Consider the following 10,619-nt stretch of genomic DNA (forward strand, 5'->3'; position numbering starts at 1 on the left):
GTGGGATGGTGGGTATAGTGAGGCAGGTGTAGGATGGTGGGGATAGTTGGGCAGGTGTGGGATGGTGGGGATAGTTGGGCAGGAGTGGGATTTGGTTGATGGTTGGAAAGGTATGAAATGGTGGGGATGGTTCGGCAGGCGTAAGATGGTTGAGCAGGTGAGAGATGGTGAGGATGGTTGGGCAGGCGTGGGATGGTTGGGACGGTTGAGCATATGAAGGATGGTGGGGATGGCTGATTAGATGCGGGATGGTGGGGATGGTGAGGCAGGTGTAGGATGGCGGGGAAGGTTGGACAGATGGGGATGGTGGGGAAGGTTGGAAAGGTGTGGGATGGTGGGGATGGTTGGCCAGGCGTGGGAAGTTGGGGATGGCGAGGCAGGTGTGGGATGGTGGGGATAATTGGGCAGTTGTGGGACAGTGGTGATGGTTGGGCAGGTGTGGAATGGTGGGGGCGGTGAAGCAGGTGTAGGATGGCGGGGATGGTTGAGCAGATGTAGGACGGTGGGGATGGTTGGGCAGGTGTGGGATAGTGGGGGTGGTGAAGCAGGTGTAGGATATTGGGGATGGTTGGACAGGTGTGTGATGGGAGGGATGTTGAGGCAGCTGTGGGATGGTGGAGATGGTAGAGCAAATGTGAAACGGTGGGGACGGTTAGGCAGGTGTAGCGTGGTGAGGATGGTTGGGTAGGCGTGGGATGGTGGGAATGGTAAGGCTAGCGTAAGATGGTGAGGATAGTTGGGCTGTTGTGGGTTGGTGGGATGGTTGGGCAGTTATGGAAGGATGGGGATTGTAAGGTGGGTGTGGGATGGTGGGAATAGTTGGGCAGGTGTGAGATGGTGGGGATGATTAGACAGGTGTTGGATGGTGGGTGTGATGAGGAAGGTGTGGTATGATGTGAATGGTTTGGCAGGGGTGGGATGGTGAGACAGGCGTGGCATAGGCAGATGGTTGGGCTTGTGTGGGATGAGACGAAAGGTTAGACATGTGTGGGACGGTGAGGATGGTTGAGGAGCTTGACATGGTGGGGAAAGTTGGGCAGGCGATGGATTGTGGGGATGGTTGGTCAGGTGTGAGATGGTGGGGATGGTGACGCAGGCGTGGGATGGTGGGGATGGTTGGGCAGATGTGGGGTGGTGAGGATGAATTGGCGGGTATGGGATTGTTGGGACGGTGAGGCAGGTGTGGAATGGTGAGGATAGTTGGGCAGATGTGGGACGGTGGGGATGGTTGGGCAGGTGTGGAATGGTGGGGATTGTGAAGCAGTTGGTTGGGCAGGTGTGGGATGGTGGAGATGGTTGAGCAGGCTTGGGATGGCGGGGATGGGGAGGCAGGTGCTGGAAAGTGGGGATGGTTGGGCAAATGAGAGATGAAGGGGATGGTGAGGCAGATGTAGGATGGTTGGGATGGATGGGCAGGCGTGGGATGGTGGGGATGGCCGGGCAAGTGTGGGATGGTGGTGATGATTGGGCAAGTGTGGGGTGGTGAGGATGGTTGAAAAGATGTGGGATAGTGGAGATAATTGAGCAGATGTAGGATGATGGGAATAGTAAGGTAAGTGTAGGATGGTGGGGATAGTTTGGCAGGTGCAGGATGGTTGGGATAGTAGGGCATGCGTGAGATGTTGGGGAAGGTAGGAAAGGTATGGGATGGTGGGGATGGCTCGGCAGGCAAGGGATGGTGGGATGGTGAAACAGGTGTGCGATGATGGGGATGGCTGGGCAGGTGTGGAATGGTGAGGACAGTTGGGCAGGTGTGGCAGGGTTTGGATGGTTGAGCATATGTAGGATGTTGGGGATGGTTGATCAGATGTGGGATGGTGGGGATGGTGAGGCAGGTGTAGGATGGCGGGGATGGTTGGACAGGTAGAGGATGGTGGGGATTGTTGGGCAGGTGTGGTATGGTTGGGGTGGTTGGGCAGGTGTGGGATGGTGGAGATGGTTGAACCTATGTAAGAGAGTGGAGATGGTTGATCAGATGTGGGATGGTGGGGATATTGAAGTATGTGTAGGATGGTAGGGATATTTGGACAGGTTTCAGATGTTTGGGATGGTTGGAAAGGTGTGGGATGGTGGGGATGGCTGGGCAGGCGTGGGATATTGGGGATGGTGGGGCAGGTGTGGGATGTTACGGATGGTCGGGCAGGAGTGGGATGGAGGGGATGGGGGGACAGGTGTGGGAAGGTGGGGATGGTTGGGCAGATATGTGATAAAGGGGAATGTGAGGCAGGTGTAGGACAGTGGGGATGGCTGGGCAGGTGTGGGATGGTGGAGTTGGTGGAACAGATGTGGGATGGTGGGGATAATTGAGCGGATGTGGAGTGGTTAAAATAGTGAGGCATGTGAAGGATGGTGGGGATAGTTTGGCAGGTGTGGGATGGTGAAAATAGTGAGGCAGGTGTAGGATGGTGGGCATAGTTTGGCAAGTGTGGGATGATTGGGTGAGTAGGGCAGACGTGGGGTGTTGGGGATGGTTGATCAGATGTGGGATGGTGGGGATGGTTGAGCAGGTGTGGAATAGCGAGGACGGTTGGGCAGGTGTGGAAAGGTGATGACAACTGGGCAGGTGTGGCAGGCTTTGGATGGTTGAGCATATGTAGGATGTTGGGATGGTTGATCAGATGTGGGATGGTGGGGATAGTTGGGCAGGTGTGGAATGGTGAGGACGGTGAGCAGGTGTGGCAGGGTTTGTATGGCTGAGCATATGTAGGATGTTGGGGATGGTTGATCAGATGTGGGATGGTGGGGATGGCAAGGCAGGTGTAGGATGGTGGGAATGGTTGGACAGGTAGGGGATGGTGGGGATTGTTGGACAAGTGTGGGATGGTTGGGGTGGTCGGGCAGGTGTGGGATAGTGGGGATGGTTGAGCCTGCGGAGGAAGGTGGGGATGATTGATCACATGTGGGATGGTGGGGATTATGAAGCATTTGTAGGATGGTAGGGATTTTTGGACAGATTTCGGATGTGTGGAATGGTTGGAAAGGTGTGGGATGGTGGGGATAGTTAGGCAGGCGTGGGATGGTAGAGATGATGAGGCAGGTGTGAGATGATGGGGGTGTTTGGGCGGATGTGGGATGGTGGGTGTGGTCGGGCAGGTGTGGGATAGTAGGGATGGTTGGACAGGTGAGCGATCTTGGGGATGATTGGGCAGGTGTAAGATGCTGGGGATGGTTCGGCAGGTGGAGGATGGTAGGGATTGTGGGGCAAGTGAGGGATGGTGGGGATGATTGGTCTTGTGTGGGATGTTGGGGATGGATGGGCAGGTTTGGTATGGTGGGGGTGGTCAGGAAAGTGTAAGATGGTGGGGATGGTTGGGCAGGTGTGGGATGGTTGCGATGGTTGAACATATGAAGGATGGTGGGGATGGTTGGACAGGCGTGGGATAGTAGGGATGGTGATGCAGGTGTGGGATGTTGGGATGGTTCGGCAGGTGTGGGAAGGTGGAGTGGTCGGACAGGTGTGAGATGGTGGGGATGGTTGGGCAGGTGTGAGATGCTGGGGATGGTTCGGCAGGTGGAGGATGGTAGGGATTGTGGGGCAAGTGAGGGATGGTGGGGATGATTGGTCTTGTGTGGGATGTTGGGGATGGATGGGCAGGTTTGGTACGGTGGGGGTGGTCAGGAAGGTGTAAGATGGTGGGGATGGTTGGGCAGGTGTGGGATGGTGGCGATGGTTGAACATATGAAGGATGGTTGGACAGGCGTGGGATGGTAGGGATGGTGATGCAGGTGTGGGATGTTGGGATGGTTCGGCAGGTGTGGGAAGGTGGGGTGGTCGGACAGGTGTGAGATGGTGGAGGTGGTTGGGCAGGTGTGGGATGGTCGGGATGGTTGAGCATATATAGGATGGTGGGGATGGTTGATCAGAGGTGGGATGGTGGTGATGGTGAGGCAGGTGTAGGATGACGAGAATGGTTGGACAGGTGGGTTTTGGTGGGGATGGATGGGCAGGTTTGGGGATAGTTGGGGTGGTCGGGCAGGTGTGGAATGGTGGGAAAGGTTGAGCCTATGTAGGATGGCGGGGTTGGTTGATCGTATGTGGAATGATGGGGATGATGAAGCAGGTGTAGGAGAGTGAGGATTTTTGGATAGGTTTCAGATGTTTGGGATGGTTGGAAAGGTTTGGGATGGTGGGGATAGTTCGGCAGGCGTTCGATGGTGAGGGTGGTCGGGCAGGTATTGAATAGTGGGGATGTTTGGACAAATGTGGGATGTTAGGGATGGTTCGGCAGGTATGGGACGCTGGGGTTGGTGGGATGGTTGAAAAGATGTGGGATGGTGGGGATGATTTAGCAGATGTGGCATGGTGGGAATAGTAAGGCAGGTGTCGGATGGTGGGTATAGTTGGGTAGGTGCGGGATGGTGGGGCTAGTAGGGCAGGTGTGGGATGTTGGGGATGGTTGGAAAGGTAGAGATGGTGGGGATGATTCGGCAGGCGTGGGATGGTGAGAATGGTGAGGCAGGTGTAAGATGGTGGGGATGGTTGGGCAGGTGTGGGATGGTGGGATGATCGGGCATGTGTGGGAGGGTGGGGATGGTTAAGCATATGTAGGATGGTGGGGATGGTGAGGCAGATGTAGGATGGCGGGGAAGGGTTGATAGGTGGGGGATGGTGGGGATGGTTGGGCAGGTGTGGGATGGTTGGGGTGGTAGGGCAGGTGTGGGGTGGTGGGGATGGTTGGGCAGGTGTGGGATGGTTGCAGTGGTCGGGCAGATGTTGGATGGTGGGGATAGTTGAGCCTATGCAGGATGGTGGGCAAGGTTGAGCCTAAGTAGGATGGTGGAGATGGTAGATCAGATGTGGAATGGTGGGATGATGAAAATTTGTACGGGGGTAGGGATGTTTGGACAGGTTTCGGATGTTTGGAATGGTTGGAAAGGTGTGGGATGGTGGGGATCGCTGGGCATGCGTAGGATGGTGGGGATGGTGAGGCAGGCGTGGGATGGTGGGAATGGTTGGGCAGGTGTAGGATGTTAGGTATGGTGAGGTAGGTGTGAGATGGTCGCTCAGGTGTACGATGCTGGAGATGGTTGGGCAAGTGTGGGATACTAGGCATGGTTGGGAAGGTGTGAGATTTTGGGGATGGAGAGGTAGGTGTGGGATGGTGGTGATGGTTGGGCAGATGTGGGAAGGTGGGAAAGGTTGGGCAGTCGTGGGATGGTGGGGGTGAAGCAGGTGTAGAATGGAGGGGATGGTTGGACAGATGGGGAAAGTTGGGGAAGGTGGAGCAGCTTTGGGATGGTGGGGAAGTGAAGCAGGTGTAGGATGGTAGAGATAGCTGGACAGGTGTGTGATGGTAGGGATGCTGAGGTAGGTGTGGAATGGTGGGGATGGTAGGGGAGGTTTGGGATGTTGAGGATGGTGGTTCAGATGTGGGATGGAGTAAATGGTGAAGGTGTTGGATGGTAAGGATGGTGGGAATGGTCGAGCATGTGTGGGATGATGGGGATGGTTGGGCAGGGTCTAAGATAGTGGAGATGGTTGAGCAGGCGTGGGATGGTAACGATGGTGGGGATGGTCGAGCATGTGTGGGATGATGGGGATGGTTGGGCAGGGTCTAAGATAGTGGAGATGGTTGAGCAGGCGTGCGATGGTGGAGATGGGAGGCAGGTGTGGGAAGGGGGATGGTTGAGCAGATGTGGGATAAGTTGGATTGTGAGGCAGGATGCTTAGAAACGTGTGGAATGGTGGGAATGGTTGGGAAGGTGTGGATGGTGGGGCTGGCTGGGCAGGCGTGGGATGGTGGGGATGGTCAGGGAGGTGAGGGATGGTGGTGATGATTGGGCAGGTGTGGGATGGTGGGGTTGGTTGAAAAAGTTTGGGATGGTAGGGATGATTGAGCAGATGTGGGATGGTGGGAAAAGTGAGGCAGGTGTAGGATGGTGGGGATAGTTGGGCACAGCTGTGGGATGATGAGGATATTTGGGTAGGTTTGGGACGGTGGGGATGGTTGAGCATATGTAGTATGGTGGAGATGGTTGATAACATGTGAGATGTTGGGAATGGATAGGCAGGTGTAGGAAAGTGGGGATAGTTAGACTGAAGGGTAAAGAGGGGGTTGGATGGAAAGGTTTTGGATGGCTGGGAAGGTTGGGCAGGCGGTGGATGGTAGGGACGGTGAGGCGGGTGCGGGATGGTGGGGATAGTTGGGCAGATGTGGGGTTTTGGGGAAGGTTGGGTGGGTGTAGGATGGTGGGGGTGGTGAAGCAGATGTGGAATGGGGGGATGGTTGGATAGGTGTGGGATGATAGGGATGTTGAGGAAGGTTTGGGAGGGTGGGGATGGTGAGGTAGTTGTCGCATGGTCGGGATGTTTGGGCAGTTGTGGGATGGTAGGAATGGTGAGGCAGTTGTGGGATGGTAGGAACGGTGAGGCAGGTGTGGGATGGTGAGGACGGTTGATCAGGTGTGGGACGGTGGGGATGGTTCAGCATTTGTGGGATGATGGAGATGGTTGAGCAGGCGTAGGGTGGTGGGGATGGGGAGGCAGGTTTAGGAAGGTGGGGATGGTTGGGCACTGTGGGATGATAGGTTTGATGAGGCAGGTGTAGGATGGTGACGATGGCTGGGCAGGTGTGCGATGATGGGGATGGTCGGGAAGGTGTGGGATGGTGGTGATGATTGGGCAGGTGTGGGATCGTGGGGATGGTTGAACAGATGTGGGATGGTGGGGATGATTGAGCAGATGTGGGATGGTGGGAATGGTGAGGCAGTTGTAGGATGATGGGGATAGTTGGGCAGGTGTGGGATGGAGGGGATAGTAGGGCAAATGTTTGATGTTGGGGATGATTGGAAAGGTATGGGATGGTGGAGTTGGCTTGGCAGGCGTGGGATGGTGGGGATGGTGAGGCAGGTGTGGGATGGTGGGGATATTTGGGCAGGTGTGGTATGGTGGGGATGGTTAGATAGGTGTTGGATTGTGGGGATGGTTGAGCATATGTAGGATGGTAGGGATGGTTGAAAAGATGTAAGGAATGGTGGGAATGGTAAGGCAGGTGTAGGTTGGCGGTGATGATTGAACAGATGTGGGATGGAGGGGATGATTGAGCAGATGTGGCATGGGGGAATAGTTCGGCAGGTGTGGGATAGAGGGGATAAGAGGGGATGGTCGAGCATGTGTGGGATGATGGGGATGGTTGGGCAGGTCTAGAATAGCGGAAATAGGTGTGGAAATGGTTGAGCATGCGTGGGTTGGTAGGGATGGGAGACAGGTGTGGGATGGTGGGGATGATTAGGCAGATGTTGGATAAATTGGATTGTGAGACAGGATGCTTAGAACCGAGTGGAAAGGTATGGATGGTTGGGCAGGTGTGGGATGGTTAGGATGGCTGGGCGGGTGTGGGATGGTGGGAATGTTCGGACAGGTGAGGGATGGTGTGATGATTGGGCAGGTGTGAGATGGTGGGGTTGGCTGAAAAGGTGTGGGATGGTAGGGATGATTGAGCAGATGGTGGGAATAGTAAAGCAGACGTAGGATGGTCGGGATAGTTGGGCAGGTGGGATGGTTACGGTGGTTGGGCAGATGTGGGATGGTGGAGATGGTTGAGCCTATGTAGGATGGTGGGGATAGTTGATCAGATATGGAATTTCTAGGGAAGATTAAACAGGTGTACGAGGGTAGGGATGTTTGGACAGGTTTCGGATGTTTGGAATGGTTGGAAAGGTGTGGGATGGTGGGAATAGCTGGGCAGGCGGGAGGTGGTAGGGTGGGTGAGGCAGGTATGGGATGGTGGGGATGGTTGGACAGGTATGGGATGTTGGGAATGGTTAGGCAAGTGTGAGATGGTTGGGTTATCGCGCAGGTGTTCGATCTTGAGGATGGTTGGACAGGTGTGGGATGCTGGGTATGATTGGGCAGGTGTTGGATGTTGGGGATGGTGAGGATGGTTGAGCAGGTGTGGGATGGTGGGGATGATTGGGCTGGCGGGGATGGATGAGCATATTTGGGAAGTTTGAAATCGTTGGAAACTTGTGGAATGGTGGGGATGGTTGGGCAAGTGTGGAATGGTGGGGATGGTGAGGAAGGTGTGTGATTGTGAAGATGGTTGGGCAGATGTGGAAATGTGGGGAAGGTTGTGCAGTTGTGTGATGGTAGGGGGTGAAGCAGGTGTAGGATGGTGGGAATGGTTGGGCAGATGCGGGGAGGTGGGGAAGGTTGGGCAGGTTTGGTGTGGTGGGGGGTGAATCAGATGGAGGGAATGGTGAGGCAGGCGTGGGATGATGAGGATGGTTGATCAGGTGTGGAATGGTGGAGATGGTGAAACATGCATGGGATGATGGGGATGGTTGGGCAGGTCTAGGGTTGTGGAGATGGTTGAGCAGGCGTGGGATGGTGGGGATGGGAGGCAGGTGTGGGAAGGTTGGGATGGTTGGGCAGATGTGGGATAAATTGGATTGTGAGGCAGGATGCTTAAAAACGTGTGGAACGCTGGGGAAGGTTGGGCAGTTGTGGGATGACTGGGATGGCAAGGCAGGTGTGGGATGGTGGGAATGGTCGGGAAGGTGAGTGATGGTCGTGATGATTGGACAGGTGTGGGATTGTGGGGATGGTTGAAAAGGTGTGGGATGGTAGGAATGATTGAGCAGATGTTGGATGGTAGGAATAGTAATGCAGGTGTAGGATGGTGGGGATAGTTGGGCAGGTGTGAGGTGGTGTGGATGGTTGGGCATGTTTGGGATGGTGGGGATGGTTGAACATGGTTGATCACTTGTGGGGTGGTGGGAATGGTGAGGCAGGAGGGTAAAGGTGGGTATGGTTGAAAAGGTGTGGGATGGTTGCGATGGTTGGGCAGATGCGGGACGGTGGGGAAGGTTGGGTAAATGTGGGATGGTGAGGGTGGTGAAGCAGGTGTAGAATGGTGGGGATGGTTGGACAGGCATGGGATGGTAGGGATGTTTAGGAAGGTGTGGGTTGGTTGGGTTGGTAGAGCAAATGTGAAGTGGTGAGGATGGTGAGGCAAGTGTCACATGGTCGGGTTGGTTGGGCAGGTGTGCGATGGTAGGGATGGTGGGTAGGGTTGGGCGGGCGTGGGATGATGGGGATAGCTGGGGAGGCGTGGGATGGTAGGGATGATTGGGCAGGTGTGGGATAGTGGGGATAGTAGAGCATGGTTAGGATGGTTAGGGTGGTGAGGCAGATGTGGGATGGATAGGGAATGGTGAGGCAGCTACAGGATGGTGGAGATGGTTGGGCAAGTGAAGAATGGTTGGGATGTTCGGGCAGGTGTGGGATGGTGAGTATGGTGAGGCAGATGTAGGATGCTGAGGATGGTTGATCACGTGGGGGATGGTGGGGATGGACTGGTGAAGCAAGTGTAGGATGGTGGGAATGGTTGGACAGGTGTGGGATGGTAGGGATGTTGAGGATATGTTAAGGGGGCCAGGTGAGGATGTTCCCTCAGAGGCCCAGTCCTCAGTTCTTAACGCTACCTTGCTGATGCGGGAAATGGCGAATAGTTTGAAAAAAAAGAAAAAAAAAAAAAAATATATATATATGTATATATATATATATATATATATATATATATATATATATATATATATATATATATATATATATATATATATATATATATATATATATATATATATATATATATATATATATATATATATATATGTATATATATATATATATATATATATATATATATATATATATATATATATATATATATATATATATATATATATATATATATATGTATATATATATATATATATATATATATATATATATATATATATATATATATATATATATATATATATATATACATATATATATATACATATATATATATATATATATATATATATATATAAATATATATATATATATATATATATATATATATATATATATATATATATATATATATATATATATATATATATATATATATATATATATATATATATATATATATATTTTTTTTTTTTTTTTTTCTTTCTTTCTTTGTCGCTATCTCCCGCGTTTGCGAGGTAGAGCAAGGAAACAGACGAAAGAAATGGCCCAACCCACCCCCATACAAATGTATATACACACGTCCACACACGCAAATATACATACCTACACAGCTTTCCAAGGTTTACCCCAGACGCTTCACATGCCCTGATTCAATCCACTGACAGCACGTCAACCCCGGTATACCACATCGATCCAATTCAATCTATTCCTTGCACGCCTTTCACCCTCCTGCATGTTAAGGCCCCGATCACACAAAATCTTTTTCACTCCATCTTTCCACCTCCAATTTGGTCTCCCACTTCTCCTCGCTCCCTCCACCTCCGACACATATATCCTCTTGGTCAATCTTTCCTCACTCATTCTCTCCATGTGGCCAAACCATTTCAAAGCACCCTCTTCTGCTCTCTCCACCACGCTCTTTTTATTTCCACACATCTCTCTTACACTTACGTTACTTACTCGATCAAACCACCTCACACAACACATTATCCTCAAACATCTCATTTCCAGCACATCCATCCTGCGCACAACTCTATCCATAGCCCACGCCTCGCAACCATACAACATTGTTGGAACCACTATTCCTTCAAACATACCCATTTTTGATTTCCGAGATAATGTTCTCGACTTCCACACATTCTTCAAGGCTCCC

General features: G+C 52.2%; 1 protein-coding gene across 1 annotated transcript; it reads right to left on the reverse strand.

Annotated features, from left to right (window-relative positions):
- Positions 1-627: 627 nt before the first annotated feature.
- LOC139754198 (uncharacterized) lies at positions 628-9,390 on the reverse strand. Its single transcript, XM_071671410.1, has one exon. The coding sequence runs from the start codon at positions 2,589-2,591 to the stop codon at positions 1,065-1,067; it is 1,527 nt and encodes a 508-aa protein (XP_071527511.1). The 5' UTR covers positions 2,592-9,390; the 3' UTR covers positions 628-1,064.
- Between the last annotated feature and the right edge of the window lie 1,229 nt (positions 9,391-10,619).

This window comes from Panulirus ornatus, chromosome 16, assembly GCF_036320965.1.
Source record: "Panulirus ornatus isolate Po-2019 chromosome 16, ASM3632096v1, whole genome shotgun sequence".
Lineage (NCBI taxonomy): Eukaryota > Metazoa > Arthropoda > Malacostraca > Decapoda > Palinuridae > Panulirus > Panulirus ornatus.

Coding starts and splice junctions, on each gene's coding strand:
- LOC139754198 (XM_071671410.1), bottom strand. CDS start 2,591: ATGCTCAACCATCCAAAGCCTGCCACACCTGCCCAGTTGTCATCACCT.